Source organism: Cinclus cinclus, chromosome 12, assembly GCF_963662255.1.
Source record: "Cinclus cinclus chromosome 12, bCinCin1.1, whole genome shotgun sequence".
NCBI lineage: Eukaryota > Metazoa > Chordata > Aves > Passeriformes > Cinclidae > Cinclus > Cinclus cinclus.
The window spans coordinates 18,544,506-18,566,441 of record NC_085057.1 but is presented as its reverse complement, the minus strand read 5'-3'; the positions used below and the strand labels follow the sequence as shown (position 1 = coordinate 18,566,441).

The following is a 21,936-nucleotide window of genomic DNA, read 5'->3' as shown; positions in this document are numbered from 1 at the left end:
GGCCCGGGGTGGGGCTGGTTTGTTTTTGTTCCTTGGCTGACTTTATATAGAGTCTGAAATGTGTATCCACATAAGCGACGAAACGTGAGGAGGGAGGAGAGGGCTCCATCCATCAGCACCTGTCCGGGGAGAGCAGCTCTTCCCCGCAGTCCCGCTCAGGTACGCCGGGTGCATGTGCAAATGTATGCAGGCCGGGAGCAGCCCCGGACAGGTGCTCACTTACAGGTGTACACCTCTGTCCTCTCGCTGCACGTGTTGCATTTCACGTAGCAGCACCAGTGGAACTTGCAGTTGCACTGCCACACCCGGGAGTACTGGTGGGTGTTGTAGCCACGGCCACAGCACATCAGGTCGCAGCCATTGGACTGCTGCGCCGTCTTGTTGCACATCCTGCCCTGCGTGCCCACGCTGCCCGTCACCGGGTCCTCCTCGCAGTAGTTGGGGGACTTCTCTATGTACACCAAGTCTGTATCCATGGGTTTGCGATAGGAAAGGGGCTTCTTGATCTTGAGGAAGGTGGGGCGCTTGTTGCGGCTGGCCCTGACGGGCTCCACCTGCACGGCCTCGTTGTACTTGTCCTTGAGGATGTAGCCCAGCTCCCGGAACTTGGGCAGTGTTGTCCAGCAGGTTTTAGTGGTGCAGGACCCCGAGACGCCGTGGCATTTGCACTCTAACTTCATGTTTTCCTCCAGGATCTGTGGTTAGAAGAACAAAGAAGGATGCATTAATACCAGAGCTGTTGGATGACTCCGGGGGACACTCAGGGATGGGTTTGTTCTGCAGTGGGAGCTGCCACCACACACAGGTCACGCTGCTGTCCCGGGCAGCAAATGCTCATCAGTATGACCCAGTTCTGCCTGCAGAGCTGATTCTCCTTCTGCACTGCGAGTTTGGCAGGGAGGATAACTCTGCCTAGCTCCATAGCCGAGGGACCAAAACTCAAATGGGACCCTCCTCAGGCACAGCTTTTCTCCAGCACGATTGCCCAGCGCCCGATACTTTCCTTTTGAGGTTAACAAGCCTCATCTTCCCTTCTGCCTTCACATCCCCTGAAACTCTGTCCCTGTATCTTCTCCTGCTGTTACCAGCCCAGTCCTTCCCAAATAAAACTGGAGCGCAGCTTAGTCCCTGCTCTGTGTCCTGGGCCCTACAGCTGACCCCAGGCAGCAGCAATGTTGGGATAATGCAAGCAAACATACCTAATTCCAGGAATTAATTTCCCACTTTCTTTTACTTGAAAGACGCCACAATCATTTTGATGATGAAATTCTGCCTAGCCTGGCAGAGCCCAGCACTGGAAAGCCCAGCCCGAGGGATTATCAGGGCTCAGGGAGTGGCCACATCATTTTTCCCTGAGAAAACCCATCTGATCCATGCAGCTCCAAACCTGGGAAGCCGGGAGAGCTGGAGAGAGGTCCGTGATATGGAAACTGGAATTAACCCTTTGTGCCAGCCTCTCCCTGCATTTTGGAGTGTTTGGAAGCAGCAGACACTGTCAGTGGCCATTTTCAGCAGAAAACAGCAGCCTGCACTGAAGAAGCCAAGCCCAGCTCCAAGGCTGGACCTCAAGCCTAAGACCTCAGTGTGAGCCAGGAGTGGCAAGGACAGAGAACTGACCTAGAGGAAGGTGTCCCTGCCCACGGAATGAGGGTTAGAATTAGATTAACCTGAATATCTCTTCCTATGCAAATCATTCAGTGGTTCTGCGATTTTTGATTCTGTGAAATAGCTTTATTTTTATTTTAGTCTCTGAGAAGACTGTCAGCAAATGTGGTCTGAAGACAGGATCACAACCCCAGAAAGCACAGGTCCAATCCCTTGACACAAGTGAACTCAGCACATGCTAGGTCACATTTTGTGCTACTGGTTTTAAACCAGATTCTCATGCAAACTATCTAATGACTATCCTAAAACTCAGATGTGAGAAAATTTCATATTCTGATCTGTATCTTCACTTCGGCTCAAGCTTTGGCTTTATCTTGTTACCTTGAGTTTCTCTCTCAGCCACTGCATACTTCTTTTATTGCTCACTCATTCATGAGGCAGGACACTTGGAAGATAGATGAGGAGATGGAAAAGGAGTTATAGCACAGAAACCGGAAAAATAACATAAATTCCTTTAGCCTCATTTGTACCTTTTTAAAAGCTCTCTTTTTTGAAATTGAAACTAGCCAGGGATACATTTCTCAACCCTAATTCAATCACTGCTCTTTTAGTAGGGGCTGGCCTTACAGCCTGGTACAATGTTCTAACTTGCAACAAAATATTTCCAACCGGCCTGCCATGGGGATCCGCCAAATTGTCTTGGAACATTAACACAAAACACATCATGTGCCTTCTAGCCAGGTAGGGGCTTTTTTTTCCTGAAGTGTAGCTAAGTAGCCTAAATTGCCTCTTGGATATTTCATTATCATCCCATTTACAGCCAGAGGTCTCAGAGGGATGGGAGCTCCTTGGGAAGCCTGCTGTCCTGGCTGGGCTCTTGCCCCGGTCACAGCGCCCCAAACACAGCCAGCCCCTGCTCTGCAGCTCTCAGCCAGGCCTGGCCACTGGCACTCGGCACTAAAAGGTCTGGTTTTGCCTGAACAGGAGAAGTTAGAGCAACACCAGCTGAGCCCCAGTGCCAGGGCTCCTTCCCAGAGCTCCAAAAACACTCGGAGGGGGACGGGAAGGAGCAGAGGGATGAGAAAGTGCTGATTTATTGTTCTCTTTTCCATTAATTTTTTTGTATTTTCCTAAGGTTTACTGTCTCCCTCTCCCTTTCTCTCTGCACTTGTCAGAGGTGCCAGAGGTCCCAAATTCTGTGTTGGAATCTCTCTGGCACATCTGCCTCATTTCTGTCCCCTGCACTCTGCAGCTGAGCTGTACCCTCCAGACCTGTCTCCTCAAACCCAGCCGCTCCACCTGTGGCTCACAACCCCTTTTGTTGCTTCTGTCCCTGCACACAAATCCATCCTCCTGTCCGGGGTTTCAGGGCCGTGTCCTGCAAATTCAGCAAGCGATGAATTGGCTCCACAGCCTTTAGAAATTAGGAACATGGAACCTGAACTGTCTGGCCTCAGCAAAAACAAACCCTGCAGTGGTGATTTGATGGCTTTATTGTACTCTGATAGCAGGTGCTTGGACTATTTGCTTGACAATAAAATACAGGGATGGTGGTACTTTAATATTATTATATTATTCCAGTACCCTCCGATGAACAAGTGACTGTAATATGGGATTCTTTGGGTAGGGACAGCAGGCCACAGTCTTTTCCTTGGTTTCTGTGAGCCAAAATCAGTGCCCTTCCCTTAAAAACTTGGTCTGTGTTAAAACCAGAAAACATTCTTCACCTTTTATTTCAGGATTTGTTTCTTTGAAGGAATTATCCTGCAGCTCATACTTTTTACACTAGATTAAAACTTTAGGTGTGTTACAGACTGACTTTTCCTAATACATAAGAGCCTGGAGGGCACAGAATTTTAATCCCAGATCCCCTGTTTATTACCAAATGGGCATATCCAGCTTCATCAGCCATGGGAAGTAAATCTGTATGCACCAGTGGGTGCTCTGAACTGGATTAAATGCAGACAAAGAGCTGGAGTTCTTTTAGCTTTGTCCACTTTTTCTTTGAGCTCCTACAGCAAACTGTCAGTATGTGTTTCTCCCTCTGTCTCCCTTTGCCATTTGCCTCTGGGAAATAGTTTGTGTGGGGAGAGTTGGGCTAGCTGTCCGTGCTGATATTATGTCCACATGCAGCACCTTTGGGCACTGCTATTGGGAACACAGCTGTTTGCTCTCCCCCTTTAGCTTTGCAGGGAATGTTGGGGTTGGCCATGGGAGTGTCGCAGCAGCGGCCCAGGAGCTGCAGGGGCTGTTCCAGCTCCACGGTGCAGGAGCCAGGGGTCCCAGGTGTGGGGTACATGGAGAGCTGGTTCTGTGCCTGGTGTGCTCAGACACACCACTCACACCCACACAGGGCTCTTCTCAGCCCAGAGTCTGTCCCAAGTTACTCAGTGGTGTGTTGGGCTCCCAGCACCAAAGCAGCCAAGTTCCCCAAGAATCCCACACATCCATACCTGTGGGGTCAGGGACTGCCCAGCCCCAGCTCAGCCAGCAGAACTCTGCAGCCCTCAATGTCAAAGCTGTGCTTAAGGGCCTACATCTCAGATCTGGAGATCATCCCACCTCCAGCAGGAGTCCCATGGGAACAGCATCAGTACAGGGCAGGCACCCTCCAGTGCTGCAGCCACAATAACCCCAGACCCAGCCTGCAAGTGCAGCCCAGGTAATTAGTGAGACACTGACTCCTGTCCTCCAAGGCCATGATCTTGCCTAATTTTGTCTGACTTCAGATCACCTGGGTCAGGAAATTCCTGCCTCCTGCAAATGTCTGCACACACGCCTTCACTAGAGGTCAAGGAAAGCACAAGCGTTGGCAAAATGAGTGAGATCTTCCCTCCATTGAAGAACTTGGCAGGGCTTGGAGAGAGGTCACAACATTTCTGTAGGCTGGGGAGGGCCATGCACTGATACCTCTTTCAGCTGGTGAAAGGTGAGGATTGGTGATTTATATTATTACAGAGGCAATTGTAGTTCCTTAAGTAAGATGAAGCTCCTCAAACTTTGGGAATAATGTTGAGATACATTTGTTTTTCTACTGAAAGGGATTCATTGAATAAAAACAATGTTTTAAGCTAATAGAATAAAGTCCTGTCTTATTTAGTCTTTCAACAAAATAACTTGAGAACCAAATCATGTGCAGAGTGAGACCAGGAATTGAAAAAGGCACTGGGTGGATGTGTAGCACTGACTGGACAGACAGCAAAAGGATTATGTCTCTCAAAGTTATTAGGAAATGTCTCTGCAACTTGTTTTATCCAAGTGTGAGATTAATCTCAAAAGGATGCTACTGTTTAAGTAGCTTGCAGGACTGTTTTAGCACCAAAGCTCTGAAATATGAGGGCAGCACAAGTAATACTTAGTGCTTTTTGACTGTAAAATAAAGAACAGGAGAGAGCACAAAAAAACCCCCAAACCCTGCTGTCAGAGACAAATCCTATGGAATCTTTAAGAAATGTGAGCAACTGCATCAAAAACACTCAAATGCAAGTTTAAAATTAGCAAACGCATACGCTTAAACAGAAAAGATGGAAAATATTCCCATCAGTGGATGGCTACTAATTATACACACAGAGCTGCTGTCAAATGTGTTCTGTAGGAGCACATTTTGCACTGATCTCCTCTGGCAAACAGACTGGGATGAGGTTGGAAACGATTGTGTCCCACACTGAGTGACTCATTCCAGACAGGCTTTGATACCTCACTTGAACATCTCATGAAGATCTGATTAAGTGCAGCCAAAAGACTCCTTTTCTCATGTTTTTGATAAGTAAATCCCTGCAAAAGAATATCTGAAGTCAGTATCAAACAACTTTGCTCCTGAACATCACGAGCTGTGACTGTCCCAGAAATCCTGCTACCCCAGGCAGGCTGAATCCTTTTTCTCATGACAAGAATTTTTGGTTTTTTAATAAAAAATGAGTGGGGGATCACCACAGCACATGACCTACATCAATCAAAGCACGTTTGCGCTCTCCTTGGAAGAGGTGTCTCAGGAAAATCAGGCAACCTGCTGGTCTGAGGGCTGGTTATGAAGAGAGCCAAGAGCTTTCTGATAAATGACACCCTGCTGCAAAAACCACAGCTGGGTGGGATTTCCCAACACCATCTACCTTCACTAAGGGATATCCTATTTTAAAGAGCAGAAAAAACTTTTTCCAGACTTGAAGTCATGACACCCTCAAACATGAAGACCAGAAATGTTTTACTCTCAGAAATTCAATCTTTTGTCCTGTTTCTGATCTTTCTCTATGCCACCCAAAGCAGGATGTTCCTTTCATTTCTTGTATGCCCTTTATAGAGTTTCATATTTATTTTTGTACTTTCTGCCTGAAATATTAGTCACCCTTTATTTCATCTTTATAAAAAATTGATCATATGCAGGAATTATTTTTGAAATGCAGCTTCTGTTTCCCCAGTATGTCAGACAAGTAAAGAACAAATATTAGTTAGACTTTCTGCATGGTCAGAGTGCTCACACAGTGCTGCCAGCACGTGCAAACAGAATGGCATGTGTTCCTCTCTCCCTGGGTTTAAATCACAGAGATGGTACCTTTCAGTCACTGCCTAACACTGTGCAGAATAGCAAATGAACAAGAGCAGGGCCAGTGAAAGCTGAGAGGAATGCAGCAAAAAATATTTTCTCCTGCATATTTTTCTTATACTTCTGATAACCTCCGTGACTTGCTGTAGACTAAATCAATTTATCACCATTTCTGGGTCCAGAAAGTAAATTTCACCGAATGCTTTTATAGTTTTTATTTTTGAATAATAGCTGAGCTTGGGACAAAAAGGACATAACTGGTTTCAAAGGTGAGACTTAATGAGATGGATTCTCACATGACCTAATTAATGCTCTTCTCAAACCATAAGGCCTGGCCCTTGCCTTTTCTCAAGCTGTAGGAGCCACAATTCCTCAGAGCCGCAGAAACATTTCGGGGGGAAAGGCCCTCTCAGCCCATCCAGTCCCAGCTGTGCTGATCCCCACCTTGTTCTGATCCCAGCCCAGAGCTCTGAGTGCCACAGCCAGGGTGTCCTTGCACACCTCCAGGGATGGGAACTCCAAACCTCCCTGGGCAGCCCCTGCTGTTTAACAACCAGTTAACAACTGGTTTAACAGTTAACAACCAGTTTAGCAACCAGCTGCCAGTGTTTAACAACCCTTTCCATGAAGAAAGAAAATTCTCTTCCTGAGAATTCGACTTCTTCCTCAGCTTTCTGGCACTGAGGGGCTCTTCTAGGAGAACACCTCACCTGCTCCTGGGGTAAACCTCAGCTCAAGCCCTCTTGGTTTCACACAAGTAGCTGTGCAAGGAGCTCTGAGCATGTGGCTCAGGCTGAGCTTGCCCAGCCCTCAGGAGCTCTCTCTGACTGCTCTGCAATCCTACTTGTGCTTAATGAAGGTCAAATGAGGCTCTGCAGTTCGTATTGATCTCCAGGAGGATCCTCCCGCAAAGGTAGCGGCATGATGCGCAGCCCCTGATGCTGAGAGGTCAGCACCTGTAGGGGTTTGAGAGGAGTGACACCCCCAAAATCAATTCTCTGTGCCCCGTGGGGTCAGGCCCTCCTGTCTCGGGTCTGCCCAGGGGTTTTGTCCTCTGTCCCTCACCCTGTCCCTTCCCACCGTGTCTGATTACAGCTGCAGGACCCTGGGACCCCTCTCATCCTCCCCCCTCTCCTGAGCACAGTGCAGCTCTCCCCAGAGAGAAAGGACCTGCACTCCCATCTCTCCCTGGTCATCAAAACGCAGACCAAACCCATTCATTCTCGAGCTGGAGCTGCAGCCTCAGGCTGGGTTTCCTGTGCTTTAAAGGGACGTGGCTGGGACAAAGTTCCTGCTCTTTCTCTGTGTTTTCTGCGGCACGTTCAGTGCAAAACCTCCTCACCCACCCTGTCACAGGAAATGCTGTTTGAAAACTACAAATTTCAACTACAAATTTCCAAATTAATGCTTAGGTAAATTTTACATCAGGCAAGAGACTGAGAGCAGCATCTTCCCAGGATCTGCTGGAAGCAGCTGGGAAGTGGGGTCCTGGTGTGGCACTCTGGGCTTTCTCAGTTACTGATGACAAAGGCTCACTATCTGAAAGGTTGCCTGGCAGTTTATTGAGGGCTCACTGCTGTTCTGGTTCCTGGGTATAGGTGTTGCCTGCAGCACCACTTGCCTTTTGGTTCTGAGGGGTTTTCCATTTAAAAGCAAGGCAAATATTCTACCAGAAAAAATGGAAATAATTTGAAAACGTAACTGTCGATGGATTTGATAAACTACTTGTTTTTGAAAAATAACTCCTGTGAGATGCATTATCACCTAGATTAGACTGGATCAATGCAGTGCCAAGTAAGTGTCATCATGTAGGAAGTCTAAAAGATCTGTCATAAAAGGAACTTGGAAAAATAGTTCTGAAAAAAAGTCTGGTTTCTTTTATTATGCTTTCACTTGTTATTATTAGAATATAGCTGAATTGTCTTAAAGACGTTCAATGTGTGATTTTATATTCTATATTTAAATGAAAATGGGATTTCCTAGCCCCTTACTGAAAGGGGATTGTGAGATAAAGGAAAAATTTATCTAGGATTGTTACTTGCTGCTGTCCAAGCAAAACTGACACTGTGGACATGATGGATTTTAGTTTGTGAAATACTGAACAGTCTTGCTGTCTGGCCTAGCTGGGCACTTTGTAGGATGAAGCTGAAATAGGCTGGGAACGGGGGTGGTGGCACAGAATTACAGATAGAGTTGTTGGTTATGTTATCTAGCTTTCTTTCCTATCACTACATAAGTTTTCCACAGTACATATCTTCCTTTCCACAAAGTTACTGGATAGAAGGTTCATGCCAGAAGTGAATAAAAGATGATGATTGAGGAGTTCTGGAAATGAAGAACCAGCATGGTGCTCACTGACACTAAGACACTAAGTTTAGAAAGAAAATGAGGCAGCAATTTTTCTGCCTTCTGACATGTGACCTCCATAACATTTCTTCTTAGGTCGTATCTGCCTTCCTTACATTCCGGTCACCAATTACAAATCACCCTAAGATTCCAATCAGGACTCTCTAAAATAGTGATCTGTATGGCATTTTGCTACATATTAAAAATGTCATGGATGTCCATTGTTAAAAACATAATTTTCCTTAATCTCTGCTTCACCCTACAAGATCATCCCTGCAGTCAATGCATGGATCATAATAGTGAAGTCAATGAAATCTAAACTGGGCAATGTCTGCTGATCTTGACTCATTCAATGTCAATACAATCTTTCCAGCATGCTGTGTCTAGAGTGTCTGGTTTTGATCTTGGGACAGTGACCTTCACCCATTCTCGGGGCTTCTGAATGAAGATGTCATTAAGCTTGCACTTGTAGTTCATGTTTTTGCATGATACTTCTGAAGAAATGGGAAGCAGTCCCAGGTAAGAGGAACTGAATTTAATTATGCTCCTCAGTTTGGGAACACAGTAAGTTAAACTCCTGGTGTTATTCAAAGACATCACTGCTGCCCCTGGCTTTGGTCTTTGTCATGGAGCCTGAGTCATTCTGCACATAAAAAAAAGATGCAGAGAAAACAAGAAATGACACAACTGGAATTTGTCCTGTCACAGCGGATGCACAGGGCCTGACCCAGGCCTGACTCATTCCCACGGAAATTTACCTTCTGTGGGACTCTTCCCAGTGGAGGGGAAGCTCTCTCTCTCTTCTTGTGTATAAAGAATTGGGAGCCACCAGGTAGAGCATTTTGACAAATGCTTAAGCTGTCGAGAGAAAAGTTTCCAAAGAGTGATGGAAACTGAGAGAGCAGCATCGCTGATTCCAGACAAGTAATCAGGAAACACCTCTTGTGCTAAACTAACAAAGCCAGGTACTGGCAGGAGCATGAGCTGCAAAATATAATCACTTCATATTGCTTCCAAACATCTCCAACCAATAGACACATACAGTTAATTATAGCTTCATTTGGTTGCATACCAAACTGGGAGGGTTAACTCTTAGGTACCCAGCAGATGATACTATACAGAACATTATTTATCATGCTGAAAAATATCTATAAATTTCAGTTCTCCAAGTCAGTAGTTTTAGTTAAAAGGGATGGTTTTCCTTTCTATCAACCTTTTTAGGCAATGTCAAAGCATTCTCCATCAATTTTGCAGTACTGCCTTTATAAAAACACAAAGTGTCTTAGCTTAACTTCTTCATTAACTCTTATGTCTAGAACAAAGCATGAGCTATGCTTGTATTTGGTACAAAGAGAGACACATTTAAACTGCAGTCCTGACATTGTTCACAGCTCAGGAAATGGCACTGGAGAGGCACTCATGACCTGCTTGGCCTACCTGCCATTTGTTAAGCTGGGAGGAGCACCTGGGCCACCTTGCACCCACTCCCCTTTCCTTCCTTCTCCCAGCCCCACTGTCCTCCCGGGATAACACAACCTGGGCTGTGGCAGAGGCTCCAAGCCCATTGCCATTACAGGTACTTGCACCCTGGGTGGTACCAGGCTGGCACCTCAAGCAACAGCTGCTCAGGGAATTGAGAGCCGTTCTTGTCAGTTTAAGAGAAATCTCTTATTATTCCTCCAGACAATCTCCGTGCAATTATGTTAGTTATTGTAAAGCAGAAGCTGGATCACAATGACAGAGTGTGTATTGTGAACAGACTTCCACACATTTTGCATTTACAATTCAAAATACTCATATTGTCATAAAGTAACACGACTTTGGTGTTAATTGAAATATTACAAACATGATTTGCCAATTAAGTTCAATCCATAGGTGCTTTCCCCCTCCTGCTGCAGCTGGGACAATAGGTCCACACTTCCACATTTTCAAATAGCTCCCACTTTTCAGAGATAAGATCCTACCAGCAGAGCATCTCCCTGCAGCCCCACAGCTGCCAAGAGCAGCATGCCCGGACTCAGGCCAAGAATTTTAACAGGGATCTTCTGGCCTGTTCTCAATGAAAACTTTCTCCTGTGCAGAAGAAAATGGAATTTCCTACATTTGTGTGCAATGCTGACTGCAGCCTAAGCACACAGCTGCCCCTGGATCCCTGGAAGTGTCCAAGGTCAGGCTGGGACTAGATTGGTTTTTCTTTCCTTTCCAATCCCAACCACCCTGCGATTCTGCACTTCTATCATTTTAAGCAACAGTTGAAGCTTTTGTCTTAGAAATTCACTTCTGAGGTGTGGATGGATGGGGCTCCCCTGGGCCACCTCACCCTCACAGCACCCAGTGCTGCTGCTTTTTTTGAACAGCTCTACCTACTCACCACTTACACACGAGCTCAGCAGCAGCAGCAGCCAACAATGCCTTTGACAGTTCCTCTTTGTAAACCATGCACAAGTGAATCCTCACTTTGAGATGGATGTTTTTAAGAAAGAGTTAACCAATCACTTGAGGTCTCTGGTTCAGAAGGCCACAGGATGCCTGTAACAGAGCTGAGCACCAGTTCCACCAGTACATGAATTGTCAACTAAAGAAACCATGCATGTCCGTAGTGCACCTTTAGTGTATTAATCTGAGCTCAATTTTATAAATCTCTCATTAAGGGGTACCTTAATATAAAGCAGAAGTCTGTTGGACCAAATTAGACAATTATCTTAATGCTAAGGTATTCCTAAGCATAGTTATTTAAGTCTACAGTTTTCTAGAAAATATTTTAGGAGCTTGACTACACCTTTCACTCTAAATTTGCACTAAGTATAGCAAGGCAGACTTCTCAGGCTGATTCCCGAGAGAAGCAAAGCCTAAGCCTTCACTTTGTGTCTGGCTCCCTTCTGCCTTCTCATTTCCCACTGAAAATTTCAAAGTAATTTCAACTAAATATGACAAAGTGTAGACATTTTGAAGAAGCTTCTGTGAAGTCTTAATCCAAGTCTTTTGGACACATTCTCTTGAGTCCTTGTTGCACTTCTTTATTTACAGGCTATTATGCCCCCTCAATAGTTAGTTGTCCTAGGCCTGCAGGATTTATCCACCCAAAGATATCAGTGTGTGCTGTGGCTCAGTGAACATCTCCTGGGGGAGCAGCTCTGCTGAGGGTGTGTGGCTGTCCCCTAGCAGTGTATGCCTCATTTTTGGTACAGGATCTGGAATGCTGTGGGCAAGGCTGGCTCCCTCAGTGCAGGTCAGGAGCCTAGGATGGAGCTGGCTTAGATCTGGGTTACAGTCCATGCCATCACATTCCTGCTGCTTGGCCCTGGGACACCCTTTAGGTGCAGCTCACTTTCAAGTACCGGTGAGCTCAGGCTGGTTTCAATAACCAGCACTAATTCAAATGAATCCCAGTGCCTTCTGGCACTAACTGAACATGAGAGCCAAGCATCTTCGCTGCAGTTCCCTGAAACCTTTCTGTCCTTCCACAGTTCGGTTCTGCATCCTTCCAGTACCAACAGGCCTTGTCTGTGTCCTTGGATGAAAACGCTGTTCTTCATTCATTGATCTTTTAATCGTTTACTTCAAAATACCTGGCAATTCTTTCCATTAAAGCAAAAGCCTGTTGCATTTGTACAGCACGTGGCAGCAATTATTTCTCTTGGTGAGCATTCAAGGTTTCACAAATTCAGACTTTTCTGCGCCACGTATTTATGGCAAGCTTTAAACCAAACCTTGGTTTAACTTTCAGTTTTACCAAAACCTCTGTTGAGTTACACACCAGCTCAGGTAACTGAGTTTATGTCCCTTAGTCATCATTGAGGCTCCTGGAAACATTCCTGGAGATACTTTCAGCTCAGGCTCAGGAGGTCTGGGCTGTAACTGCAGAGGATTCTAGCCCATGTTGACACAGCATGGAGAAGAAATCCAGCCCCAAGTCCAAGGCTGAGGTTTAATTTGTCAGAGATGCAATGAATGAGGCTGCACAGTTGGAGATCTCCACCAGACTTTGGTGTACACTCTGTGTATAACCATGGCCTCTTACTGCATTAGAGGTGCTCCCAGGGAGCTGGCCTAACCATTGGTTTCCTTCTGACTTGGCCAATACCAAACTTCTTTGAGTTTTGCTAAAGTGTGGATATGGAAGATCCCAATAAGAGGCAAGGAAATCAGTCTTGGATTTGGAAACCTAAATTTGCAGTGTAACAAATGTCAACTGGAAGAAACAGAACAGTTCTCAACAGCTGTTTCTGGACAATTTTTCAAAAACTTAGGCCAAAATCCAGGTGAGAAGCTCAAAAATCTTGGATTCCGATTAAATTTCTCAACAAAACATCAAAGGGCATAGGTTAATAAAACCAATACAGGTCAGGACAGCCAAGCTCATAGGTCACAGTTAATGTTAACAGGTGCTGGTTTTTTTCTTGCAACTTTTCATGGAATCACAAAATGGCTGGAAGAGACCTTGAAGCTCATCTTGACCCAACCCCTCAGTTTTTTTGTTTCATGACCAGGATAAGTTTTTCAACACCCAAACACAGCAGGAATCTGCTGTGGGATTACTGTGCTCTGTGAAAGCTGCATTTGCTTCAATTCAGTAACATTTCTTTTGTTCTGCAACAGGAGAGACAGTAAAGGCTCTACCAAGGCTCCAATGCTGCTGAAAACTCTGGGAGAGGTGAATAACCTACACAGCACCTATTTCTGTCTAGCTGATATTCCACTCTGAGCACAGAAGGACAAGTGTGGTCCTATGGGAAGCACTGCTAACTGTCCTAAGAGAAAGGCCAGATTAAAACAGAAATTGTCCAGAAACCCATGACCCAGCCAGTGGCTTGCTGAGCAAATTAACCATCAAAGCAAGCATCTGATTATTGCCATTATAAAAGGTGCATGATATTAAATTTGGAACTGGGATCTTTGTTATTTATGAAGAGAGCCTGGCCCTCAGTCCCAGCTCTCTCTGTCAGCAGCATCCAGTACTCACACACATGAAATGCATGTTTTGCTCATAATGCCAGAAACCTCTAAAACTGTGACTGCAGGAGAGTGATAGCATTTATCATTCCCCAATCTCCAGAGTAAATCAGGAATTCAGTTTTCAACCACATGAGATATAGGAGGGAGCTGAAAGCCAAAATACAAGTAGGACCATGTATCACCATTTCTGATTATCTGAAAGTGGAGGACAAGTGGAATGAAAATTCATTCTTGTGGATTACAGTTCTTGTGGAGTCCAATTCCCTCTCATAATTTAGACCAACATTAATGCTTCCTTTATCTGCACTCTAGGCTGTTGAGAAGATGCAGAGCTTGTCTGTCAAGCTCAGACTTGCTTTAAGACTCTTATCTACAAAGTAGGAAAGTCAATAAATAGTGCTTTGATCCTTTCAAACACAAACAAAATGCTGTAAGGGTGCAAGGGATTTGTATTTCTTTTCACACCTAGGAGGCTGCCCAGCAGAGCCTTGGGATGGATTTGGATGGGATTTTGGAAACACTCAGCTGTGCTCTGTGGTCCCACCAACCTCAGTGGGAGCTTTCCCATTCAGTGAACTGGATTTACTCCAAGCTTGGCCTTTCTGGGAATCCTGCTGCCCCCAGCCAGTGGGGGTGATGAAGCTTCCAGGACAGAATTTGTGGCATTTAAGGCTCCTTTCCTATTGCACTGAAATACAGCTGGGGTACCAGACCTAGGGGCTGGAGTGTTTGGAGGGAAGGCAGGGACTCAGCACCAGGTGTACCTTGGATAAAAGGAACTGTGTCTAGGTCTTTGGGTGGACACTCTTTTTTGCCTCTACAGCCACACTGGAGATTTGCCAGAAGATACTTTTACAGATCATGTCTGGTCACAGCGAGACACAAGCCCTGTGTGTAAACCTTTTCCTAAACATTCTCTGTCTGCCTAGTTTCAATCTAGGCAAAATATTGTACCAGGAGAGCTCCTAGGACACCCTACATAGGCATATCTGCTGCACCTAGCACCAGATTTCCTGGGTTTGTGTGATGTTTTAGCAGTGGAGCCAATTTTTTATCTATTAATACTGCTGCTCTGTGAGTGGAAGTGCTGTGTGTTGTCCTGGCTGAGGATGGTTTGCAGGATGTTTTGGGCATGGCTGTCTCCAGCACAGTGGTGCCACTGCCAGGCTGCAGGTCAAGATCTGCCAACCTTCCCTTTCATAGCTCTGACAGTGACAGTGGGGTCTGGCAGAATTGTCACTGCCACTATCAACAAGGGGCACCATGCAGCTGAGTGTTTGAGGAGCATCCCTAACATTAGGAATAGATGTTTCTGAAAAGGAAAATGAGGAACATTTCTGTGTCCATGCCAGAAAAACCAAACCAAATTCAAAAGCAAACCAAAACGAGAAACCCCACCACCACAACAAAAACACATTGGAAAATGTAAAGTGCAATTGCAAAGGCACTGCTAAAACCCTGAACTTCAGGAAAGGTGGCTGTGTTGCTGGTACTCCAATATCCCTCGATTGTTGGTGCCAGGAGTGGCAGGGCAGCCTCCCCCTGTTGTGCTGGCTCGAAGCCTCTCTCTGAGACTCGCTGGAGTCCTCAGCAATTGTGAGCAGCTCCAGGCACTGGAGCTTTATTCTGGTGTGTGCCATTAGAGCAGCAGGACACGGAGTGGCTCTCTCAGCCAGCTGGGCTGTGTGCTCAGGGCTGGGTTACAGCAGCCTGTGGGAAGGAACCTCCTGGCTCCACTGTGCCTCTGTGTCCCCCTGGCACTCAGCTGTGCCAAGCAGGCCAGCATCCCTGGTCATCTTTTAGGAGCAGAGCTCCTACCAGGAACTGCTGGAATGCTGGGGTCCCTCTGCAAGACTGGTCCTCCCAAGGCAGGACCACTCCAGTGGGGCTGCAAGTCCACGAGGTGCACTCTCCTTTCACTGCATATTTTCATGTGCTTTAAGATTTAGCTCAGGCAGGACTATTAAACCTTCAGAATTTCAGGCCTATATTCAGAAAAATAGAAATGTTATGTTGTTTGGCAGCCTCTTTTATCACCCCTGTCTCTTTTCTAACGTGATGCTCACAGCTTTTCAAGTGGTTCATCTGCAGGAGGTTATGTTCTGTGCTGCTGCTGGTAGTCAGGTGAAAGGCTAGTTAAAGAAAAAGGTATTTTGATAGAGGTAGAAATAGCTGTCCCCTCCAGAGAGAGTTGATTGCAGTGGTGATTGCACACCACGTAAGAAGGGGAAGATGTTCAGGAGGTCTCATGGCAGCAATGTCCTCCTGAGGTCAGAGAAGCAGCAAGTAAAGAGTCCCACAAGTGTGGCTTTCCAGGACAGCTTTGGAGAAGCCCTGAGCTGTGTGCTTTCTGAATGCCACTCTGCCACTTGAGCATTGCTGCAGTTTTTTACAGGATAAAACACTAAACACGTCTGTCTGTTGTGACCCCTGCATGATCCATTTCAGGAACACCTCCTGGGTGCTCACAGCTTTGCTTGCTGTTTGCAGCAGCTCTGTCAGGCACGTCCTGCACATCCCCTGGGAGCCACAGAGGGGGAAGGGGAAATCTGAAATGCTCCCGGTTCAGAGGATGGAGAGACATTGCAAAGTCAGTGCACCTACACATGTCTCCAAAGAGAAATGCTGAATAAAAATCCACCTTGATGTGCTCTTGAAGGCAAAAGCCTTCTAATGCAGCCTGTGTCCATGATTTATAACAATGACTCATAATATTGCATTATATTTAATATGATGTAACGCTGATGCAAGATGCCATTCATGGAATTTCAATGTCACAAGGAAAAAGGAGGAGAGAGCAGTCTGGTCATGTACCTTGCTATGCTATCAGAATGAAATGTTTACAGCCAGAATGCGTAGAGCCTTTCAGTATCTACTTTGCTATTTTTTAGCAGGATAACCTGGAAAATAACATTTTTATTTCCTGGAGCATAAATATCTCTCAGACATACATTATTGTGTTACTTACAGTAATTTAATCAACTTCATATTTGAGAAGACAAATTTGCTAACAGGCAATTCAGTCTTGCAATTATACCCCCTGACATGGAAGTTTGCAGGGCAAATAAGGATTATGCCTTTAAATTAATTGAAGCTTTATCTCCGTTTTGTGACCCAGCTGTTAGGAATTCTCCTCCTGTTCTCGCTGTACTGCTTGCTCCTTCCTGCAGTGAATCAGCATTTCAGGAAACACTAATTCAAAGAGGAAAGACACCCTAAACTCTGCTTCTGAAGGTCAGGAATTGCTGCTCTCCAGTGGTTTTGACAAATGAGGCTCTGGGGCTGCTCGGGGCCACTCTGGTGGGCTGTTTGTGACCCCTTCTCAGAACTCTGCTCCTGTCCTTCCAGCAGCCCCAGGGACCTGTGCTACACAAGTGAGTCCTGCTGGATTGTCACCCAAACAGACAGAGAAACAGAGCCAGAGCCTGTCCCTCAGTGTGAGGAAAGCTGCCCCTGGCTGCAGGAGCCATGGGCACCCCTGGCTGGATTTGTGGTGGGGAGCAGCTGGGAATGGCTTGTGTCCTGCACGCTGCTCCCAGGGCTGCTCCCCGCTGCACCCTGGGCATGCATCGGGGCTTTCCAAGCACTGCATGCCCCAGGCTGCTCAGCAAAGGAACAGGGATATTCTCCACCTATGACCTCTGAAATCCTCCTCATCTGACACCCTCAGTTGTCTCATTTCCAGCAAGAGCTGACAGATTGTAGAATCACAGAATATCCTGAGCTGAAAGGGATCAACCAGCCCAAGCCCCGGCCCTGCGCAGACACCCCAACAATCCCATGCTGGGCATTCCTGAGAGCATTGTCCCAAGGCTCCTGGAGCTCTGGCAGCCCTGGGGTTGTGCCCATTCCTTGGATAACTGTACCGCTGCTCTGACAGAGCTGTGTGTTCAGGATGTTCAGAGACTGCTGCTGGCACCCCAAGGAGCACAGAGATATTGCCTGGGTAAAACAGGACTGTGAGAGGCTGAAAAGCCTTGAACTGAGGTCTCCAGAAGCCCCGGATCAGGCTTTTCCTGGTGGTTCTCTGTGGTTCACACCCTGAAGCCCTTATATGCCCAGTGCTCCCAATGCTCCCAGCATACCATTCTCACCCACCAAGATGAAATGGATTATTTTATCAGTGGTTCTCAAGAAGACAATTAGATATTGATAGATCTGTGCTTTCCCAGAGTGCATCCTGAACCACCTGCAGCAGGTGTCACCTTGAAGAAGGACCCTGTCACAGGTGAGCACCAGGTGAGTGGACATAGCTCACTTTCACATTGCAAGACCAAAAAAGTAGAGAGGACTGAATTTTGAATAACAGTAGCAGTGCCTACAGGTGGTGGTAAGAAATCAATAAGAATTGATTTATTTTTTGAAGCCTGGTGGGTGCCAGTCTCTCTCCTAAAGTGCATAAATATAATCAAAACCTAGGCATGGGCAAGTGAAACAAGACAAGAATTTGTAGCCCAGAGGAAAGCCACCATGAATAGATTGTTTGGACGGTGATAAGATCCATAGTGCTCCAAAGTGGAGAGTTGTACCTCACAACAAGGTTGTCTTTGTTGTGGAAGAGTCAGGTTGTGAGAGTCTTGGTGTGCCAAATACCTGTTATGGCCTTCCCTGCCAATTGTCTTTAAATACTGTGATCTTTCACACAGGAGCAAAGCCTGAAAGAAATCTCTTTAGCAAAAACATCATTCATTCATTCATTCATTCATTCTCTACAGGGCAGTGGAGCAACAAGCCTCTCCTTAGTCCTGTTACTCTTTCTCTCCCCTGAAGCCTTCAAGCAGAGATTTGTTCAAACAAAGATGGGTAATTTTGCTCTGTGAGGGATGCAGGAAGAAGCACAGAGATATCTCTAGATCAGAGCAGTTCCTGAGCCTACTGGAGAAATGGCAGATGGCCAGAGATAGCACAAACCGCTGCTCTCTGAGATAACAGTGTGGAGAGCTGAACCTTCCAGGCACGAGCTTTCAGGACACCAAATTGTGCACAGAAAGGTGAGAAACACAAGGAGCCTCACAGGGAGGCTGGGGAGGCTCCTGGAGCTGGCCTTCCCACAGCCACCTTCAGCACCAATAGTCCATACCTGAGGGACAACCAAAGCAAAAAAAGCAACTTTTCTATCTGTCTGTATTTTTGAACTTCGCTTTTTTTGGGGAAAAATTTCTGGCCAGAAGGCAGTTCCAGCTATGTTTGCAGTCTGGTGTAGGCTGGTGTGTCATTTCCTGGGAATCTTTGACTGCCAGCACCCATCAAATACAAGCAGATCTTTCAAGGAAGTAGCTTTGCCACAAAGGTGAACCTCCTCTGCTAGTTTTTGTTTCACTGGGCCCGTGCTTGTACAGCAGAACAGACTGTGGGCATTGGTGTTTTACCAAGCTTTTCAGGATGTGTCTTCATGCTACCAGAAGCTAAGTAACAAAGATCTCAGAATTATTTGTTTAGCAAATACTAATGCTCAATCCTTGAGTTATTCTCAGAATTCAGGGTTCATTTTGCCAGTGTTGAAGTACAAGTTGCTCGCAGCACAGAGCAAGACACAGGCATTTGGGATATGACACAGGGTAAAACCTAGAATCTCATTTATAAAGCTCCTACAGTAGCATTACATTAAAGAAGGGTTAGGCTTTTGTTTGGGGTAGAAATGCTTTTCTTCAATACAATCTGCCTGGCTCCAGCATAACTGGAGATGTCTCAGAGCCTACAGGTAATTACCACAACAAAAATAGCATGCACAAATTAGCTGCTGCTCCCAACTTCCTTCTCCCATTTGCCTCTAAGTCACACTCACGTGATACTGGAATCAGGACTATTGCACAGGAGGAGATAAAAGAAGAGCTGAGGAAGCAGGGATTGGCATCCCTGGGAGATGGGATCAGCAGAACTCCTGCAGGGAGAGGCCTGATGGGCTGTGCAGGAGTAAGGGGAGCACACAGACACCCCTGGCTATTCCAGCTCTGGAATCGGAGCCACAGCCCCACTGGGACTGCCTGGGAATGCCTGACCCTGGCTGCAGGGACTTGAGGAGCACAGCTCAGACCAGGCTGGATACTGTGCCTGCCCCAGCTGCTGCTGGAGATCAGGAACATGGCCAAGGCACCAAACCCAGAATGTTCAGTGCCCAGCATCGCCAGGAGACCTGTGTGTGGGAGCTGCTGGAGCCCTGCCTTCGGTGCTGCCTCTGCAGCAGCGGCTCTCAGTCCCAAAGGATGGGATGGCTGGGAATGCTGCTGTGCTGACCCCAAATCTGTGTCACGGTGTGATCACAGAGTGACAGGGACTCCGCCTGGGGTCCTGCTGCTGGAGCCTTTTCCTCCTTGCAGGGGCGGCTCTCGCACAAAGAGCGAGGTTTGAGCGGTGGGGTTGAAAATGATCCCTTTTCAACTGAGTGAGACGTTCATGCCTGAACCTGACGAGACTCCTGCTCACCCACACAGCAGTAGGCAGCTTTTTACCAGAAATACTGTCTGACTTCCCAGATAAAATGTTTGATTTTTTTTTTTCCTTTTTCACAGCTGCAAAGAGTAACATTTAGACAAATGTTTGATGAGCAGATGGTCCAACAAGCTGCATAGGTGCCTAATTGTCTGCCGTGAACAATGTCAACATGGCAGCCCCGTGGTTCTCCAGCTCTGCAGGGCACCAAATCCCATCCCAACCCCAGGACGGAGACAGGGACAGCACGGCCACTCACTCACCTTGCGCCCAGCCTCGTTGTTGTGCAGGTTCATGAGCGTCCTGGCGTTCTGCTTGATCTCCCGGGCGTCCACGAAGACCTTGGCGAAGCCGATGCCGTAGCGGATGTCGGCGGAGCAGCCGCCCCATTTCCAGCCCTCCTCCTTGTGGTACTGGCCCTGCTTCTCCTTGTCGCAGCCGCAGTCGCTGAGGTTGCCCTGCGTGCAGGCCGCCGTGATGGCGTGGGCCACGCCGGCCGCGATGATGGCGTAGGTGAACGCCGCCTCCCTGCTCCCTGCAAGGCAGAACAGGCCGTGAGCGGCGGGCAGGGCACGGAGGGCACGGCGGAGGGGAACGGGCAATTCCTGCAGGCAAACAGCGCCGGCTGCTCCTGGGCACGGGGTAAAACCTGCGCCAGGAACAGGGCTCTGCTCCTCTCGCTCGTCTCTAAAGCCATCGCTCTCCGTGAGGCAGGGGGAGGTCGAGTGTTGTTCAGGCTGATGTCTTAGGATTTTAGCTTTTCTATGTTTCAGATCCTGTACTGCGTTAGCGCATAACTCTAAACTCCACACAGAGTGTTAGTTACTGTCTTCTTACATTTTGGTCAGACAAAGCAATAGCTCTGGGCCTGCAACGCAAGGACACCCTACAGCCTCAGGCTCTGGAACGTATAAACAAAAGTGAGTTGGGGGGCAGCAAACTGGGGGTAAATGACTTCATTACCTGCAGCTGTAATTGGAGGATTAACCCCTGACATGTAAATGGACCAAACTCAGAACTGTGTGAAAAACTCGTCACCATTGTCCAGCTTGGGTGCAGCCTCTGGCAGGCTTTGCCTGCCCAAGCTGTGCCTACTGAAGGCCTTCAGTAAATGCCCACTTCATTCTCCTGACCTTGTCTAGTGTTTGTTCTAGGGAGCTGCTCCAAGGCATCAAGGCAGCTTCATCTCTGCATTTCCAGATGCTATTAGAAGTAGGCAAACTAAAAGCAAAAGGGTGAGGTGGCAAATGTTGGAGGTCAAAAATAAATAAAGAAAGGAAAACAAAATAGTTTGGCTTGGGGGTTAAATTGTTAAAACATCCATATTCAACCTTTTAAAAATTCGACTCAGAAACAGGATTTTATTTTAGGAATTAATGCTACACTAAATGTTTTTTTACAGGATGACCACTTTCGTTGGACTCTTGTTCTGAAAATATTTTAACTCAACTGGGACTTCTTTTCACACTGTAGGTGTCAAAAAGTTTTCAACATTGACATCTGTGCTGACTCCATGAATAAGTCTTCAGTTTAATTTCAAAATTTCTCATAAAATGAAGAAAATATCCTGACCTGTTGTAGGCACCATGACAAGAGCAAGGTGAAGTAACAGTCTCACCAGAGGGCTGTGAGACAGAGGCCAGGCCAATATTACTTTGTGCAATAAGGCCATAATGACAGGTTTCTGTTCCTTGAGGGGGGGTTTCTCACTTTAAATCTAAGATTTAATTTCTGTTGTTGAAGTTTTGTTGCATTGTGGTGTATGGCCCCTATGGGATCTGTGAGACTTTTGGGGCCAGTTCAGCTGAGAGAGGGCCCTTCACAGCCTGAGGAGGTTTGCAGAGGTTGCCCATGTATATCAAAGAGTCCTTAAAAATTTTTGGATCTCCCAAACCAATAACTTGCCCAAATCTTATTTCTCCAATGACAAAATGCACCCTTGTTCAACAGAATCGGAATCAGGCTCTTAATTAGAGGAGTCCAGATGGGAAGATCTGCTTCCCTTCTCCAAGTGCCCGTCAGTTGAGTCCTGGTAAACCTCAGCTGCTGGCAAGAGCTTG

General features: G+C 46.7%; 1 protein-coding gene across 1 annotated transcript in view; it reads right to left on the bottom strand.

Moving 5' to 3' along the window:
- Positions 1-215: 215 nt before the first annotated feature.
- Positions 216-21,936, bottom strand: part of WNT7A (Wnt family member 7A) — a 32,425-nt gene continuing 10,704 nt past the window's right edge. Inside the window, exons 3-4 of the mRNA XM_062500566.1 lie at positions 20,140-20,411; positions 216-695 (exon numbers count right to left, since the gene is read on the bottom strand). Of these exons, the coding sequence (XP_062356550.1) occupies positions 216-695; positions 20,140-20,411 (752 nt within the window). The remainder of the gene's footprint in view (positions 696-20,139; positions 20,412-21,936) is intronic.